Here is a 20,835-nt window from a genome sequence, read left to right as displayed (position 1 = left end):
TGACTCCAAATTCATTTGCTGTCTTCTAATTTCTGCTGACTCCAAATTCATTTGCATTCTATCAGATTATTAGCTAAGCCTTGAGTCCCGAATGAAGGACACTTCAGATATGAGTATGAGAAACTTCCGGTATGGTAGTTGGTTCAAGCCACCTTGGTTGGTACATAGAAATGTGGGGGTCGGCACCTCTCACTGATGAAGGGACGTACTTCACAAAGGAAGGGTTGTACCATGGACGGTGATGGCCTTCATGATTAAACCACATTTCCTGTCTGTTTTATTATTGCGGCTGTCTGGTCATTCAGATTTTTCCGTGTGCCTTCAGGAGGGTCGGAGTAGTCGGTTTAAGGTTAAGTCGTGAGCTGTCACCTATTCTTTAACTGCTCTCCTTGCAGAATGATTTACGTGGCTATCAAATATTTTCATTCTGTCAAACATGTGCATATCATAATCTGACTATAAAATGAAAGCAAATCCTGTTATACAGGTCAAGATCTATGCCCTACTACAACAAAAGAAATGTAGATCTCTAGAGTAATAGTTCTATTATTTTACCAGCATTGCACAATTTTGATGAAAATTGCATCAATGATGGTTAACTTAAAAGAAGAATATTTAACGAAGTATGTTAAGAAAACCTGAAATTACATGCACTCAACATATGATTTTAACTTTTAGTATTACAATATCATAAGATGGGTATCTAGTAAAATAAAAGAAATGAAATATCTTCCTGATTACCATCTGTTATTAAATTTATTATCAAAAAACATATATTAAGGTATGAGCTAGGTACTGTTAATGGTGCTGGTATCAGTTTATCATAATGGGAATATATGTTCTTCCTTCTATGAAAATCCAAAATTTAATGAGTTAAAACCTTTGAGCATATTTTTTACTTCAATATATTTAATTCCGTTCTTTCTTTCTAAATACACAACGTTAAGTGCATTGAGGTGAATATTTTTATATTTGTATCCACATTTCTGGAGACAAATCAAAACTTTATGATGATTTAAGTGAATGGAAAGGCAACGCATTCAAAAAGCAATATTTTCAAAAAAAACCTAATATCATTTATATTTCATACAATCATGGGATTTATTTGAACAAAAAGATCAGAAAAATATTTTAGTTGAAACAGATTTTTAAAATAATTTCAAATAAATCGCCTAAAATTGACTTGTGGTGAATATTTTTATATTTGCATGCACATTTCTGGGGTTCTGGGGATGAATCCATTTTTTAACATGATTGACATGCACGGAAAGGCAATGAATTCAAATGTTAATATTAAAAAAAAAGACTTCTAACAAAATTTATGCTTTAAAAATTCTTGTTTTTCCTTTGCAAAAAAAATTAAAAAGAAAAAAAAATTAATTATGCAGTAAATAAAATTCATTTCAAATAAATAAATTAAAATATTTAATAATATTTTAATTTTAAACATAATTGGAAAGGTATGATATAAAACCGATTTAAAAATTTCATTAAATATTCATGATCCAAAAATAAACCAGAAAACCAACAAAAACATCTTTACTGGATATAGCATAGAAATAAGTGATTCTTGTAGCTTAATACCAAAAACAAAAATGAATTCAACAATTCAAAGAAAAGTCTTATTGTTTTCATTTTCTTAACAACCCTTTCGAATCAACTGCTGCATACAATCGCTAATTTTCATCCATTGCTTTAAAACTAAAAATGAAACATCTAACAATATTCCTTTTCAAGTATGATATATTTAGCATTTGGATCCTTTGAAGAACCTTAGAAATTAAATGATTTCCAATCCTAATTAGGTGTTACAGTTCATAACAACGTACTTCCTGGAAGGTTTTATTTATAAATCTTGAAGTAATTCTGTTATTAAAAGACACGCTTAAGTGTAATCGTATATCCCTTATTGGGTCCGCACCGGTAATTTAAGTAGTCGCATTAATTCTTCGAGGAACTAAAAGTCGGAAATTAGTGTTCTCGATTACCAATTAAAACTTCGAAAAGGAAACAGGAAGAAAATATGGGAGGAGAAGCAAAATCTGATGTTTTCAAAATATTAACAATTCTAGAGGAAAATTCCTTCGCACCAGAGCAATTACCAGCAAATAGCTTGCAAATTAATTCCTTCATCTCCTGCCGCTCACTTTGAAACAGCAATTATCATTATCGACTCTCCCCTGTGCCTAAATGGTACGCTTAGGTGCTAATTTCGGGGAAAACTGTTGTTGCGACATGTCACATAATTTGCTGCGACAGCAGCAAGTGCATGCTCAGTCACATAACAAATTTAAGCATTTGCTTTAATTTTCAATTTATTCAGAATACGAATCAAGAGAATAGATTATTTCATTCCATTGTATCAGCTAACAAAAGATTCCATAGTTTTACAAAATGAAAACAATGGGATAGTTAGTCCCCAATGTATTGTTTTGTACATCTTGCAGGACGAAGTGAATTCAAAATCATGCTCTTCGTCTATTTTGAATTTTAATGTTTGTTTTGTATAAAATTATGCAAACATAGAAACAGTACTGCAGATGAAATTTTTCGAATTAATCTGTGTAAATAAGAGAATAATGAAATAATGAATTCAGAGCTCCTTTGGGTAATGGTTATAATTGAAATTTAAATGAATTGGAAATAATTTTTCTGCATTCAAATGATTAATTCGTGTGTGTTATTTTTTCAGAAATATCTGGCATTATTTTCTGTAATAGATTTGAATAATTTGGATTTCAAACAAATTTAAATATATTCATCAGATGCTTTCTAAAAGGTATGATATGAATGAAAAGGAAATGTTCATTGAGATTAAATTGAGAGGCTGTGAAAAATAGAATTTGTTATTTCGAAATTATTTTCGATATAATGAAAATTATATTCAGGTTTCTTATTATTTTTTTACAAATTTGTTGTTTTTAAATTTATTTACTTAAATGTAATTTTTAAAATCTATTGAATATTTTTAATTGAAACATATTCATGAAATTTATTTATTCGTTTTGATAAATGATTATTTAGCAACAATTAATATTTTTATAATCATTATTTTATATTTTTGAGTAAACAGAATTAATTTAAATATTTTCTTTTTCTTTACTTCCCGATTGCAAGTTAAACACAGCTAGTCAGAACATTTATATATTTTAATGAATTCCTTATATATGAAGCAATAAAAAATAGCGTTTTTATATTCTAAATTAAAGCTATAAGCAATGAATATATATATATATATATATATATATATATATATATATATATATATATATATATATATATATATATATATATATATATATATATAGTAACCAATCTTAAGTAAGAAAAAGTTTGAAAACGAAACTAAAATGAAAAAGAAACAAAACAGTTTCGAAATCTGAACTACAATTTATAACCTATTTAAACTAAAACCAAAAAAGAACTTCATAGTATTTAGAGAGTGCAATTGCAGCTACTTCTAAGACACAGATGAATTGATACCAAAGTATTAGAATCAAGTTAATAGGAAAAACAAAAAATCAAATAAAAATTAAACCAAAAAAATTATAAAAAATATAAAAAAAGAATCCGGCCTGAAGACTTTTCAAGGGTCACCCTCAGGCAGGGATTCAAAGAAAGGGACTTTTTCTGTGAGGAAATACAGACATTGTTTAATAATGATTCCTCGTGACCCGAAAATCCCCTGAAATTATGCTCAAGACATATACCATTTTAACAGAAAGGAAATATAAAACAACAAATTAGAAGAAATTAACCACAACAAAGTAATAATACAATAAAAAAAATAACAATAAAAACAAAAAAAATATTTTTTATAATTTTTTTGGTTAAATTTTTATTTGATTTTTGTTTTTACTATTAACTTGATTCTAATACTTTGGTATATATATATATATATATATATTCACTAATAGAAATAAAAAAAATGCTTTGATATTCATTATTATGTTCAATTTAATTTCTTTGATGCTGTAAGCAAATGCATGCTTTCAAAAGTATGTTCAAAGTTGTTTTTTCAAAACTGAAAAAATTAACTCGATATAGCGAAAAATTAAAGTTAAATGTAGACAAAAGTAAACTTGAAATATTAAACTGAAGTTAAGTGAAAAGCAAACTTGACACACACACACACACACACACACACACACACACACACACACACACACACACACACACACACACACACACACACACACACACACACACACACACACACATATATATATATATATATATATATATATATATATATATATATATATATATATAATTGTTGTGCGAAAAAAGAGAGTTCTGAATTAAATTGGAGTTCCATCCATTATTTTAATACTTCATGAATTATTTTTTACTTCATGAAATCCTCGTGTAGATTCAATATTTCTTTGAAATATATACGCTATTCAGAATGAATTCTACTAAATACATGCAATAAAAATAGTTAGAAAATGCGTATAAATAATAAACGATTTAAAGCAATGTTCGTCAGATTTATGTAATACAAAAGCCTGGAAGTCTACAGAGGAATAATATTTCACAAGTTTGAATTTCAAATTCTATATTTAGATCTTGATGTTTTATTGAATAGCTATATATTTCTGAGAATATACGATTTTCATACATAATATATCTTATGCCAGTAGGCTTCAGTAGAAGAAACCTATGCCATTTTTTAATACATATATATTTGGTGTGGATGATTGTCTGCCAAAATACTGATCATCATGTATGTTTTGAAATATGAGTCTTACATTTTATCATATCCAGACAATGACATCATTTTTCAACTTTCTATCGCATCCACATCTTAAAAAACCATAAAATCTATGTTAAAATTTTTCTTGCTTGAATCAAAAGAAGTAGTGTATTCTTTTGAAATATTGCCATGTTTTATAGTAGCATGAGTACTTTTGATATTATTTTGGGAATATTTCATGCTATACAGTGATAATGGTTTTTATTGATAGACAAACACATTTCACGGAAAGTTGGTTTTCTTTGCACCTAGAATTTTATGTTTAGTTTAATTTTATGTTAACCTTTATAACCTTCCCTATATTTCCTGAAATAGCTTATTATTAAAATTTTTGGGTTTACTGGAATTAAAGTCAATAAAGTTCAACCTATAAAGAGGTTTTAATTGGATGAGCGTTGGATATTTATCAACGGATACACCCAATATATTATACACTGATAAATAAGTTATAATTCAGTACAAATGAAATATTATAATTTTGAGCTATTTAATTTACTGAAAAAGCGATTTCAATCAAAATGTGAAATAATTAATAATCTAAACTTAAAAATATGTCCAAGATTCTTTGTGCAGTAATCACATTAAAGAAAATTAGTAAAAGTTCTTATTTCCAAAATAATTATTCTTCTGAGATATCTTCATTTGCCGTACATTTTTTTAAAAAGTTTTATTCAATATACGTAGAACACTGTACTAAATGTTTGATCATGGAGTTCACTAGAGATGATGAATATTTAATGTATATTTTCAATTTTCAACAAAATATTCTTTCCTTAAAGTTTTTTTAAAATAAATTTTCAGTTTTTCATTTTTAGTTATCCCATTACTAGAGAAGGGGGTCAAAATGACTCGGCGTTGCTCATTAGCTCTGATTATCACGTGGTGATTTGTCCTTGAATATAATCATTTCTTCTGTACCGTCAATTTTTCTTTCAGCAGTATGATGGCAAATTCTAAATATGAATACGTGCGTATAACCGTGTTCGGTTCCTTTTATTATTTTTATTAGAGTTATTATTTTTCAGTTGTTATTATTTATGGAGTCATTGACTCCAGGTCTCTGAAAGTGCTTTTAATTTGAATCATGCAAAAAGAATGGAGAAATATTATCAAAACAATATTTTAAAATATTGTATTCTTTCTTCTTGTTTGTCAAACTGTAACAGTTATTAACATTAGTGTAATTTAGTAATATCCAAAGTCATAAATAGTAATAAATACTCATTAAAACAATTTTTAGATTTTTCTTATAATATCTTTCCAACATTTAATATTATTACATTTAACGTTTTTGATACTAATATTTTTAATAATTTTTCATAACTGCATGATTTTCAGAATGTATTATGTATTCAAAATAAATTCCAAAACTATTTACAAAAGAAGAAGGAAGGAAAATAACAATGGAGACATTTTCATGTTTCTGGCCTCATGAGGAAATTCATGTCTCCAGTTACGGAAAGGAATCATTTCCCCACTTACAACCTATGTTTTTCACTAAGTCAATTATTGGTATTGATTGATCCTGTGCTTCATTAGTACCTGAATATGCTCATTTAAAAATTCAGTCATGGCTATAACAATATTCTTTATTAGAAATATTTTTAAGTGTTGTAACGCTGCAATTTTCATCTGAAGAAACTTACAATCAGCAAACTGACTGGCCTTGGTATTTTTTGATAAGCAATGAAAAAAATTGTTCAAATTCACAAAGCAAAAATTTCGAAATACTTCAAGAAATATTCCAACTTCAGAAATGACAGGAAAAAAGAAATACATTCATGTTAAATTACTTCTGAATAGACGGATATTGCCTCGGAAGAGATAACAAAAGATACAGCCAATTTTCAACAAAGGAGAAAAAGGAATGGACGATAAAATGGAATTGTTGGCGCATTGGTTGTTTCCTAATCATTTTCTGGGATGAACGGAATACTTGAACTTAATACACAATAACAGAATTTTTTTAAGATACAAGGTAATTTGTAGAACTAATTACAAAATCTGTAACGCAAACAAAATGGCAGTAAGAAATATGATATCACAAGCTTGGTATGTTAAAATGAAAATGAACATGGCAAATTCTAATAAATTATAAGTCGTTTTACTAATAATTTAATTGGATATTGGATTCTTTCATTGCATTTAAGCTTGCATGCATTTCACTATGCATGAATCAGATTTCAATGATTTTCACTGAGCTTTCAACTTTGTCTTGGTTGAGAAATTTTATTACAGGTAGAATATGGTTTTTAAATAACAAATGGCATTTTTATGGCATTATTTATCAATTTAAGGTATATAGCTAACTTCAAGAGTCTATTAGGCAAAATTTGCATTGGTAGAGTAAAATTATCTTTTTTTTTTTTTTTTACATGTGAGGTAAGGCGACACTTAATAATTTACAAATTTGTTGTAAGAAAATTTATACATATGAATAAATAGAAAATCATCTAAATAGTTTGTAGGTATATATTCATAATAATTTGAAAATATTTTTTATTTTAAAATTCTTATTTCGCGCGGCAATTTGAAAATTTATTTTCTTATGTGATTTATAGGCAGATGTGTATTTTATAGAAAAATAAATTGTGGGTAAAAGGACTCTTTGTACTCTTGAGCATTGAAACTTTTTTCAATCAATGATTACAATATAACCTCTATTTTTTTTATTAAAAAGAATTCGTTGAGAATTCTAGAAATATTTTTAAAAGATGTACGAATAAAATCTTGATCTGAAATTTGTATGCTGAAATTTCATTCCAATTCCTTAATTTGACTGAAATAGATAATTAAAATTCCTGTATGCAGCCATCAGCACAATTATGAAATCACTTATAATCTACAAAAAACTTGGTTTTCTCAAAATCACATAGCATATTGATGAAACTCATGCATCTTTCTTATGGGTGGAACGTAACTACTTCTTATATTAATAAAAATATGTATCTCTTTTCTCATAAATATGAAAAGAAAATTTAGATAACCCCTTTTTTTCAGATATTTCAAATGCTTCAGATAAATAAAATAAATAATTTAATAAATTCAACTAAAATAAATGTATCTAATTAAAATTCGCATAAAATTACATTTTTATTTACATTTTTTATTTACATTTTCTTTGAAATTTATAATTAGTAATAAGATGTAATCTTTCTTAATTTTCAAATGAAATGGAATCATGAACATTTTTGACAAATCATGACATTATGAGCATTTTGACAAAGCATTTGAAAACAATAAAAGAGGCAATGCTGTAATAATCATACCAGAAAGCCGGATTATGTTAAATTAAAATTGTTTTTTCACAAAAAAGCAGTTACCAAAGATATTTTTTTAAAAGCAGAACATAAGCATGCATAAATCAACTGTGTCTGTCTAAAAATTATTTTTCTTATGCTGAAAAGACAATTTTAAATCATTTTCTAGAAATCTTTGGTAGAGGGAGCTTACGAGCTTTTAAGCCAAGACATCAGAAAACAAATTCTAATCTTCTCAGTTCCTTATAAATTTAATCGAGAAATCCGATGCTGCATATTATGGAAGCGAAATTCAAAAATCACCGATACATCGGAAACCGTTACGGAATGCAAAGTACGGAAAATGAAATCTTGATTTTTTTTTCTATTTATTATTGTTGAATTTTATCATGCTATCCTATAAAGTACAGCTCGGCAGCAAAATTGGTTTCCGGGCTTTCTTTTTTAATTTAGAGGATTTTGTTAGAAAAATAATAAAACAAGTGAATTTGATTGTTTTTGCTATATAAATTGAAGCACTTTAATTTTATTTTGTTTATAAATGATAAAAAATTCTTTTAATTGAAAATTAAAAAAAAAAAACATCAGGGAATTTTGAAGCAATAAGAATGTTTAGAATTTAGATTTAAAAAGAATTGTTGCCACATTCATTATTTTTATGCATTTATAATTATTAAGGAGAATGATTGTGATAAAATGGTAATAAAAGTGTCATTATTTTTATATGCAGTTATTATTTGATAAATGTTAGTTATTAAAGTAGATAGATATAATTCTTTAAAATAAATTTATTTTCTTCCAAAACCCGCCATTAAAAAATTAAAAATAATGTACAGATTAAGTAATATGCAATCAATTTGGTAAGATAAAAAAACAGGCACTTGTATTAAAATGTAATTTGAGCTGTACATATATACATGAAATTACGTTTTAAAAACTCGATACTATAATGATTGATTAAAGAAAAATATAACTATAATTTTGATAATTTTAACAAAATGAAAAGCGTATACACCTTTTATAAAAAGGAATGTGCATCATTACTATACTGAGAAATATGCTTTATGGTTGCATCTTTCAAATTATATTACTAATAATAAAACACAATAATCAGATAACTTTCTCAGACATTATTTAATTTATTTACTTATTAAAATTACTTTTGTTTTAAATTTTTCCGCTAGATAATTTAACAAATTGCTCATTTTAATTCCGTGTCAAAAACCATATCAAAAATCTTTACAAATTTATTTTTAATTTTCACTACTAGCATTAATTTAGTCACTTTTTCTATATAATAACTCAAAATAAACTAATTAAGAAAATTAATTTAAACTTGATTGTATATAAAACAGTTGTAAATACATTTAATGCCTAAATAATGAATTATAATTTAAAAATGTATGAATAAAAAATGCAACTTACCCAAATTTAACAAAATTTGTCCAATAAGTCATGACAGCTTCAGAAAGGCTGCTCTCAGACCTTGAAAAATTTCTGTGAAAATGGGAGAGATTGTTAACCAGTGGTGCTCCAAAAACATAAGGAATATCTTCACCATGTATGCACCCCATCCTTTGAGAATAATAACTTTCTTCGGTTTGGTACATGAATACATACAGGTATGTCCCCTTCTGATTGTTTTGTTGCAGTTTGGAATGATAATTTCCAGTTCTCACCAAAGGTGCTACCACCAAGGCGTCACCCATTGCGTCTGCTGTTGAATCTAAAACATTGATAGGGTGTTGATCAGGTTTGCTCCAATCTGTGTATTCATTTACAACTGTCAGGAAAATCTCTTGAAGATGGTAAGTGAAAAGGTTTCTGACCAATGTCCTTAAAAGTCTGTCTCTTCTAGCTACTTCAATGCCCATTCTATCTTCTTGACTTGAGAATTTGAAATAATACTCGATTCGACTGACTCCAAGAAGAAGATCATATTGTGCAAATAAGTCATGTTGTTTCTCCATTAGAACAGCTGGTTCACCTGGTATTACTACACCATCGATGGTTGGTCCAAATGCTATCAAGTGATCTGGGACTCTAAGTGGAGCATTCAGGATGTCTTCAACCGGTCTTTTACCAAGGCAGGCGATAAGTGCTGTACTGTCTTTAGTGGGGCATTTCAAATGGGCCGCCACTTGACGAGTATAAGTAAGAGCATCTCGCGCGATTGCCCAAGGACTAAGAGCAGATCCACTTTGTAAGATAGCTCGCTGGAATAAACCTGCAGAAGCAATAAATTCATTATTTCAAGTAAGCTTAGTTTTTTTTTTTTAATTATTGTATCTATATCAACACAATCCCATATTTAAATTGATACTCCAAGACATTTTAAATTAAATATTCAGTAAGTAAAATAAATTTGAACGGTTTTACTAATGAAACTCAATTTTCTTTTAGAATTATCGAAGAAAGCAGCCAAATGCAATTTCGGAACGAAAAAGCAATTCTAAGAAAATAAGAATAACATGATTTTAAAAATAACATAATAACTACAGGTTCCTAAATTGTAAATAAAGGAGGTTGCAAATACATTTACATTAAAAATTTTTTTATATATATATATATATCTTTAAATAGGAAGTTTTCCTTAATTAGCTGAAGTTAAATCTTATTTATGACTAATGAAATCCAGACTCATTTAAATTATTTTTTTTTCAAGTCACTAATTTAGAAATTTGTTATTCTTTTAAATGTTAAAGATAGTATCATCTAATGAATTTTTAAACATACTTATGCATATTTTGAGGATTACATTCCTTTAATTAAAATCTGTATTTGATAGTTTGTTCTTTGAACAAATAAAAGTAATAGAATAATGAGTATTAAATAATAAAAGTAGTTTTTGATTGCTTTAACTGAAAGATTAAAGCCGGTTTTAACGAAGCTAATAATTTTTATCACAGAAAGGTTAAAAAATGCGAACAAAAAAAAAGAATCAGTTTAATTACTGCAAGGAATTCACATTCGCCTTTTGGATTGCATTTGCTTATTAAAAACTCAGTTTTGATAAAAATTATACAACTTCACTTCTTATTTTCTCCTTAAATGTGATAATTTTTAAAATACAAAATAAACTAAATATATGTGTGTTCAAAAATAAATAAATAAATAAGGTATTTTTGTAAAAATAGTCATTAGTCAAGTAACTAAGATTATATATTTAATAGAGCCAAGAATATATAGCCATATAACCTTCATTGGATTGGAAAACATTCTTATATTTAGGTTATGGAAAAGTTTTCTTACAATAATTTAAAATTCTTGAATCTACTGGAACTTTTTATGAAGGAATAAATATAGAAATGCATTTAATAATTAATTTTAATAATTTATGCATTTTTATGCTAAAATAGTTTAAAAATCTTTGTTATACCAAAAGTTCATAAAAGAAGATCTTGCACAGTTTAAAAAGGTGTTCAAGCAATCGGATGCAATTTTGATCCCATGTAAATCATTGATGCATTATTTAGGATCAAAATTGCATCATTTAATTCCGTGCCATTAATTTTGAAGGTATCTGCAGTCACCTTCAAAATAAATGATTTCTAACATTGCCACATAAAAATTCTTGCTTCATATAAATAGAAGCTGTCCTACTTTTCACTCATTCTAAATAAAATCATGCTATTCCTGGAAATTCATTTGATGGTAAACTTTAATAAAACTTAGCTGTCGCAGAAATAAATATGTTCCATCACATTCTGATCTTTAAAGAATAAAATAAGTTGTTAGTGGCAGCATACCCACCTCTGGCCAAAGGAGACAGCATAAGGATATTGACAAGGGCAGCCCCATGCCCGTGGCCAAAGACCGTGACGTTCTTTGGATTGCCACCAAATTCCGGAATGTTCTCTTGAACCCAGTGCAGCGCTGCCACCTGATCCATGATGCCGTAATTGCCTCGAGAAGATTCGTCCAAGGCAGGAAGGAAACCTACAACGGGAGGAAATAAAGAAAAGCGAGGACTTAATGTCAGTTAAAGGCAACAGTCCAGCTACTTGATAGTGTCACTGAGAGCATTCCTTGCTGTTTTTCTTCTTTTCTGAGTTGCGGTATAGTGAAAGATAAAATAAAGAAATAATGGAAGAGATTTTGTTAATTAATTTGAAATATCATTTGTATCGTTCATGAGAAATTTCTGATGATATATTTTCTAACTTATCTTAGAATTTTTTTATCCTTATTTTGCGGGGGGGGGGGGCATGAAGTCTTATATTGTTTGTAAATAAAGTTGAGTTCAAATAGTGAATTGCATTTGTTAAAATTAATGCAATTCACTATTATTATTTTTAACTTTACCTCAATATAATTAGAATAAAGAACCATAAATGTATTTTATACTGAAATCTTCTTTGCATTTCTGATTTTGGATTTTTATACTCAATTTTATTGATTGCATGCTCAGTTGATGTTTCAATTTCTTTCATGATAATTTCATTTATTTGCAGTAACTAAATTAAATATAACAATAACTATTTACAAAAAAGTTATGAGAAAATAATACAATACTAGAAAATTAATACGGAAATATTCTCACAAATAATAAATAAATAAGACTAAATTAATCAGTATTTATTGGAAGCAATTTTTGGTATCATGATACACATCACGTTGGTAACTCAAATTTAATTTTAGAGTCTAGCACAGAAAGAAAAAAATCCGTTGTAGTTCGGGAAATATCAAACAATTAGTACTCAGATATTGGAAGCAATTCGTGATATTTTTTTTTTATTTATCAATAATATTAATTGAATTAACTTAAAATATACAAATATAGATAAAACAATTCTTAAAAATTCACCTTTTTTTTAAAAAAATTTTTTATTTTATTTTGATGTTTATAATATGTGAAAAATAACAAATAATGTCTAAAAGGTTCAGTCATTAAAAAAATTAATTCATGTTCATATAATGAGCGGCAGTTACACAGCCTAATTTTATTTTATATGCCATCGCAGATCATACAGAAATGTGTTGTGATTTTTACAAAGCAATAAACGCATGAAAACATTTAGTAAGATTTGAAAGATATTCGCTGGAACATTTTTTAACGCTTGTGACACAATAATCCTCTGATTGACTTCAATTGTATGCTTTAAATAAAACATTTCTGAAAAACGAACTTTAAATTGTCAATGAATTATTTTAAAACACTCAAAATAAAATTAAAAAAGAAAATATTTGCGGAATAAAATCTAGTTCGTGTGATGAATCAGACGCGCGAAATGATGTCCTCCCGCTGGTGCGATGTAAAAATCTAGACAGGGGGATGTCAGTTCATTCGCCGTCCTCGTCATCTGACACTAGGGCTCAGTTCAAAATTATGGGACTCATCCCATAATAGCCATAGTATCGCTTTAAATCGGGATTTTAATATCATTAAACTAAACTAAACACGCCTCAGACATGTTTCTCTAATTTAATTTCTGATTACATTGCACACATATTATTACTGCAAACTGACGTGACTTAACAATAAAATCAAAGACAACATATTATAAAATGCTGCAATAAATTCCCAATCATTATTTTTCAACATTTCTGTAAAACTAAAGTCGTCTGAATTGACTTAAACTCTACTCTTTTAAATAAAACAAGTTTTAATAGAGCCCATTTTATATATATATTTTATTATTTTAATAATTTTTCGAATTTTAGTATTTAAGAAATAACTTGAAAATATTTATTCAAAAAATATAATTAGAGGAATTCAATCATGTGGACATGGTGAATATCGGATCTCTAATTCCGTTTTTAATTCCATCGTGCTTTTTACAGAAAGAAAAATACGTGATTTTACAATCAGAACAAGACAACATTCAATTGGATTCTGCGAACAATTCGTGTTGATATTTTGTAACTTTCGGACAGTGACAGAATCAACTGAGTTGATTTAAACTCTACTCTTTAAAAAGAACAATTTTTAAAAACACTGGGTTTTTTTTTGTTTTTTTTTATTAATTTCATTATTCTCTTTCTTTTGACTTTTTGAATAAATAATTTAACAACAATCAAAATAATCATTATTTATTAACATGAACTCAAGTCGTGTTAATAAATGCCGAATTTGCATATTTAGTTTAACTTTAATTTCATTTTATGTGGTTTACAAAAGAGAAATGACTTAGAGATGAGATAGTGTGGAAAAATACGCTACTGTATGTTGCAAGAAATTCGAAATAGCGTTTTTTAAGCTCGTGTAAAAATAATGATCAGAATTAATTTCAACAGTATTCTTTTAAGTAAAGTGGCTCATAAAAATTACTTTTCTTACATTTTGAATATTTTACGCAATTTACCTTTCAATAAGTATTTAATACCTTTCAAAACAATGAATAATTCAAGGAATCAAATTATTTTAAAATGGTGAGCTTCAAACTAGTATATCTAATTTTATTTTTGTTTTAGTCAGGAAAAGGCGTTGAAGCACAGAGCCTGTTAAATATGGCAAGATATTCCCCGACTTTTTGTTTGTTTATGCAATTACAAAATAATTTCGAATTAAGTCAACTATATAAACTTAAATACAAACAGTTCATAAAAACTAACATTTTTCATTATTTTTTTCGCTTTGCACTCATCCATTTACAAATAAGTATTATAATTATTATGAAATCAGGAAGGCATGTGATTTTTTCTACCAACTAAATTATATTTATGGACAAGGTATTAAATTAACTAAAAATAATACTATACAAGCATTAACTGGAGAACGTTTTCTTAAATAAAAGTTCAAAACTTTAACAATTAATGAAGTGAATGATTGTCAACTTTAAAATTTCCCCTTTACAAACATGAAATAATTTAAGAAAAATAAAAATAATACATACTAAATATGATTTTATAACAAAAATATGATTATATGTACAATTAAAATCTATTAAAAAATGCATGAATTAATTTAAGCGCGTTTAGTTTTAAAATAAAGATTACTTATATAAGAATAATTAAGAATATAATAACTGAGAAGATCCTGTCACTCTAAAGTAACATTATTCTTCTAATATTTGTGCTCCAATTATCATTATCAAAAGTGTTTAGATGTTTCAAAAGTAATAACTTTAGTATAACAATAATATTATTTAAATAATAGTAATGACCTTATTTGCTTCAATAGTAAAAGCTTTGTAATTTACCTAAGGTAGAATTATGCCATTACTAAAGATCAGTATCTTTATGCATTGAAACATTTTTTAGTTAATGTCATGATAATGTTATTATATTACATGTAATAAAATGCATGCTAAATAATAATTTAATATTGACCTATTTCTCTATTTTTAAATCTATTTTTTTTAATAACCAAAATTCTTTTATTAGGAGCATTTTGTTATGAAAATTGGTATAAATAACATTATTTTTAGTTGAGTTAAATCACATTTGAAAGTAAATATTGATTTGACTTCTTTGTAAAACTTAGAAATCAGTTTTAAATCAACAAAAAACCTCTTCCCGTGTCTTTACAATTACCTTACTAGCAATTTAGTTTGGAATTCTTAAATTCAAGGATAAATATCTTCACCCGCGTTTCTGTATAATGAAAAGCAAACATTCGTTATTTATCAAACAGTTTTCGAAATTTTTCTATGTATACAGTCAAGAAACTTGCATGCAACATATATGGAAGCCACATAAGATATTGGTGCTAGATACATTCCTCTGATAGAAATTTTAATACTGTAGGAATCATATATAGATTACATCGGTAAACAGAAAAGCAGGAATGCATTAAAAATACCAGACGCAGACCAGACTTTAAAAATAGAACGAGCAGCTAGATAAATAAAATATTACACGAAAGCAGGAATCCCACTGGATTTATTGCAAAAATTGGAACTAATAAAATTTAATATAAAATTATATATATGAATATTTGTATATTTTATGCAAGATATTGTAGCCGAAAATAAAGTGCACAATTATTTGATGAACTGAATTCCAATGAAAATATAAATTGATGAAAAATAAGACACCTCTTAAATCTCACATATTAATTATTAGAGAATAAAAGATGAAAGCAAAACAGTTTGAAAAAAGATAGAAAGGCTTACCCCGAATCCTCTACTTCACAAGGAAAGGCCCAGACACAAAAATGAGAAATCAATAAAAATGTCTAATTTGCGACGAAACCCCTATCCAATGGTTTATATCAACTTGCATAAACCATTCTACGTATTCTGAAAATTGTGTTGAATTCTGAGAACAAAGTCCTCTACTTCATTCGGTTGTCGTTCATTAATAACAACTTTTTATTTAAATTTTGTCTATTTTTGAAAATATTTATTCACCCCTAATCATTGAAATAATTTTAAAACTTTGAAATAATTTTGAATCATTGAAATAATTTTGACGTTGCATTATCATTGACACTATATAAACTACCCATAAAAAATAGCATTCTGAAAAACATGATTTCTATTTTTTTTATAAAATTAATTTATCATAGTACATCAATGGTTTCATTAAAAGTCTAATATAACATATAAATGAAAAAATATATATATATCAAAGATGCGAGGAGGTAATATTTTAATATTTAATTACCTTTCATATATCTATATTTTTTCTATAAACTTTTTCAGGAAAGACAATTTATCTAGTAAATTGCATTACTTTCTTTCAAGTAGTTATTCCAAATTCAAAATCGGTGACGAAGAAAAAGAAAAAAAAAAAATGAGGAAAATGAAACGACGCATGTATATACAATTATTGTTTCTTTTTTTAAAGAAAAATATACGACAAGGAAATGAATCGTTGGAGAAGTTAGGTAAAATATCACTTCAAGAAAAATATCTCGTTACTCATATATCTCGTTTCCTGTACCGATAACAATTTTTTTTCTTTCCAACTACCGAAAAATTAGATACTGTCTCAATGACAGCTTATAAACGTATACATTGTTTTCAATTCAAAAAAGCGATGTCTTCGTTTTCAAGACAAATTGCAAAATTTCTTTCAGGGAAACAAAAGAAATTGCTTTTTTCCACGTTTGTGAAATATTGTTTCGTGCTTTCCGTTTTTATACTTATTTTCTAAATCTTCAAGGAACTGAATGTATTTTTTCCATCAGTGACATGATAGGTATTTTTTATTTGCACTCATTTTCGTATTATATAGCAATGATTAAATTTTATTTCGTATTAGTAGAATGCATTATATAGCCATGCAATTGATACAAATATTTATTTACTTCTTAATTAAACAATGCCATTTCCATTTAATGCCTTTAAACATTAATATATTTTGGAAAAATCAATTCACATTCTTGGAAAATATACTAAGCAAGTATACCTTTCATTGTAACATTTAATTAATAAGGAGATATTTGATAGCTGTATTGATAATTAATGTTGTTGTAAAATTGGTCAGGAAATTAATTAATGAAGATTTACATTTCTAGTTTGTAGCATGGTATTATTTTACGGTTCATTCGTTTGCCTATTTATGTTTTCAAAGAATTTACATTGTGAATTTAGCACGAAAATTAATATATTTAATATCTGGGTAACGAGAATGTATATAAAAGAATAAAAATAAATGCTATAAAAATTCATAAAAATAATTTGAAATATTTTTGAAATTAAAGAAACCATTGTATGTTTTCATTGAAAATCTATTTTAAATAAACTTTTAAGCTGTACAAAAGTAATTCTTGTACAATGGCATATTTTGAAGTTATTGTTAGAATATATTCATAATTTTTTTGTTTTTAAATCGAAACTTTCAAACGATCTTCCTTAAATAAAATCAACTGCCTAAGGAGGAACTATTTACCAAATTTGGTAGTTCAAACTCCAAAATTTTCCCTGCTTTGCATTTCTCATGATGTTTAATCATGCATATCATTATGTCTGTCTTAATAACAATTTTGTTCAGAAATTGTAAATGAATCACTTCTTTTTAAAATTTCCTCTAATAATTATTGATACTTCAAGATAATCAGGAAAAGGAAATATATTTTTCATATGTTGAATTTAATAATAATGGAATAATTCTAATTAAAATTTTAGATTAAAAAATTAAATACAATCATCATATTTCATTAAATTTTTTTTAAAATCAGAGCCACCTAAATCAATATTTTGAACCATATTTGACAGATTTGAAGGAAGTCCTACATGATACTTCCTGTCTGATTATTAATTTCGTGTGAAATATATCGACATTTGTACCAACCGGGGGCAATTTATAAGACAATTCTAGATATTTTGAACTAGTATTAGAAGAGGATGTTTATCTATACCAATGGTATTAGGTCTTTATAAGATAACGCACACCTTAAAGGACACACACAATTGGTTTGAAGAGTCTTGATGGAATATTATATTAGTAATATTTCATGAATAGAAGCTTTTGAAATCTGTATTTTTGAAGTGTCAGACAAAAGGCTAAAATTACTAAGGCCAGATAAAAAAAATGAGGAGTGATGCCATGACAAGCAATATTTTTAATACGATTCTTTTCCACATTTAAAACCTACACTCTTCATTATCACAATGAGTTTATATACCGAAGGTGGTGACTTATTATAGACTGAACTAGCATAATCAATATTTTCTCTGAATATTTCTCATCATAATGGACGTAGATGAAAATAGAAGATTTGCATAGAGAACAAAGGACTTTAATAACTTCGGAATCTTATGAAATTCTCAACACCGTCATTATGTGAGGCTCTCAAGCTAAAATATTAGGTGCATATAATTACAACAGAATATTATGGAAGATCTGAAAAGAAAATCTACATTATTTTCAAAGGTGTTTACATTTTTGGTGAAACTTGTGATGCAGTAAATTGAATTCGTTATTTGGCAATACAAGTTATGAATTTATTTAGCAAGTAATCATAGCGACACGTTGAAAATAAAAACATATACATACAATGCAGTAACAACGACTAATATCCAATGCATTGCATTTATATCCCAAATAATAAATATGTACCCCAATAAAGATTTTCTACAAAGAAAAAATATTTCTGGAAAAATAATGCCTTACATTCAAATCATGTCTGAACCTATTTTATAAATTATTTATATTATTACATTTTTACACTTCCTTTAATTGCATTTTGCTCGAAACAGACAGTTTATCGCTTTATTATTTAGGATATATAGTATTTTTATTTTTCACTTTCCATAACATAATATTTTAAGGAAATATTGTTACTGTAAATTTGATAATATTACACGTTTTCAGAGAGAATCATAACTATTCAAATTTTTCATGAAGATATATTTTTAAAATAATTTATGCCATTTTATGTATGAATTATCGATAAATGTCTAATCTGTAATTCTTTTTATAATTTTAAACAAAAATTATTTGGTCAAACTTATAATCAATGCGATCTAATATACAACCTACACTAAATATTCAGTATTGATAAACATCATTCAAGGAATGTCAAATGAAAGCAGGAAGTATTCAATTATTACATATCTGTGATTAGAGACGGATTAGTTATAAAAATACTGTAACATTTCTGGCATTATTATCACATAAATGTTAAGTTAAGAAATCCAACAAAAACCGGTTTTTAAATGTTTCTTGTGAATTCACACTTAAGATTACTTTACATCTAAAATTTATGGTGTGAGATCATACCAACATATGAAGTATTTTTAGAAAATTAGCTTTACTAGTTAGTTTTGTAAAATTGTATGATATCATACTCGTGATGAGAATTCTCTCAAAATCTCAACAAAATAGATTCTTCAACTTACAGCTGCCTAATTTGGCACTGGATTAATTTTGGGACGATAAATGCTCGTCATGAAATTGTTTTCTAAATTTCAATTCGAATTTTAATAAAAATGTATCAGTGTTCCAAATAATGGTGATTTCGGACTATTAATATAGTCCGAAATTATTATTGCACAAAATTATTATTGCAAAAAAATACATTTTTACACCACTTTAACTTTTTGAAAAATTAGTTTTGCAGTAAAAAACACAAATTATTTTGCAATAAAAAGTTAGCAAATTTTTAATAGACTTTTTAAAAAAAAATATTTAAATTATAGCTCATAGAATATTTTTTTTTTATTTATTGCTTACTACATTTTTTCATGAGTCTGTTGAGATGATATCAAATTATGTGTTTTTGTGTTCAAGTTAATGTTACTATATAAATTTGAGTATAAATAAAATAAGTATTAGAAATAAAATAGTATTAGAAAAAAAAAACAGAAATATGAATCGAGCCTTAAACATTATTATGTTATAATGTTTCTGGTTAAAATTGAAATCTCTTTTAAATTACTTTTATGCAATTTGGCTACAAAACTTAGAGTGTAGCAATTAACCCAGCTTTTTAAGGACTGTTAATATTGAAGTAAAATTAAGATTTCAAAGACTAAGTAACTTAAAAAGGGCTCTACCATTTAAAAAATATTGAATCACTGTTCATTTGGTAATTTTATTTTTATGAATACTAATACATTTGATAATCGGATAATTATTTTGAAAAATCACCTGTTTTCCTCTCCACCAATCCTTTGTACTTTTGAAATAGTTTTCTACCCTATTAATACAAGTTATTCCAATGTCCTTGTTCCGATGTCTTGAAAGCATTATGAATATCAGTGAGATATAATACAAAATCTTATGCTACTTGGTTTGCTTGCTCCATTAAAAAGTTTACTTGAAGCAATTCTTTTCAAAACAAATCATTCTGTACTGAACGTTTTTCCAGCTAGATCCAGCTGGGGTCAGATGGCACTCATGATTGCAGTTTAGTTATTTCACAAAGATTATTGAATTTCAGTGGTATTAATGAAATATCAAAATCTATGAAAATCAATCCCTTAT

General features: G+C 26.8%; 1 protein-coding gene across 2 annotated transcripts in view; it reads right to left on the bottom strand.

The window, feature by feature from the left end:
- LOC129965886 (neuroligin-4, X-linked-like) overlaps positions 1-20,835 on the bottom strand; it is a 218,892-nt gene that overhangs the window by 65,449 nt on the left and 132,608 nt on the right. For both annotated transcript variants that reach the window (XM_056080146.1, XM_056080145.1), the window contains exons 3-4: positions 11,770-11,955; positions 9,442-10,243 (exon numbers count right to left, since the gene is read on the bottom strand). In XM_056080146.1, the coding sequence (XP_055936121.1) occupies positions 9,442-10,243; positions 11,770-11,955 (988 nt within the window). The remainder of the gene's footprint in view (positions 1-9,441; positions 10,244-11,769; positions 11,956-20,835) is intronic.

This window comes from Argiope bruennichi, chromosome 4, assembly GCF_947563725.1.
Source record: "Argiope bruennichi chromosome 4, qqArgBrue1.1, whole genome shotgun sequence".
Lineage (NCBI taxonomy): Eukaryota > Metazoa > Arthropoda > Arachnida > Araneae > Araneidae > Argiope > Argiope bruennichi.
The sequence above is the reverse complement of the archived record's forward strand: the minus strand, read 5'-3'. Positions and strand labels throughout refer to the sequence as shown.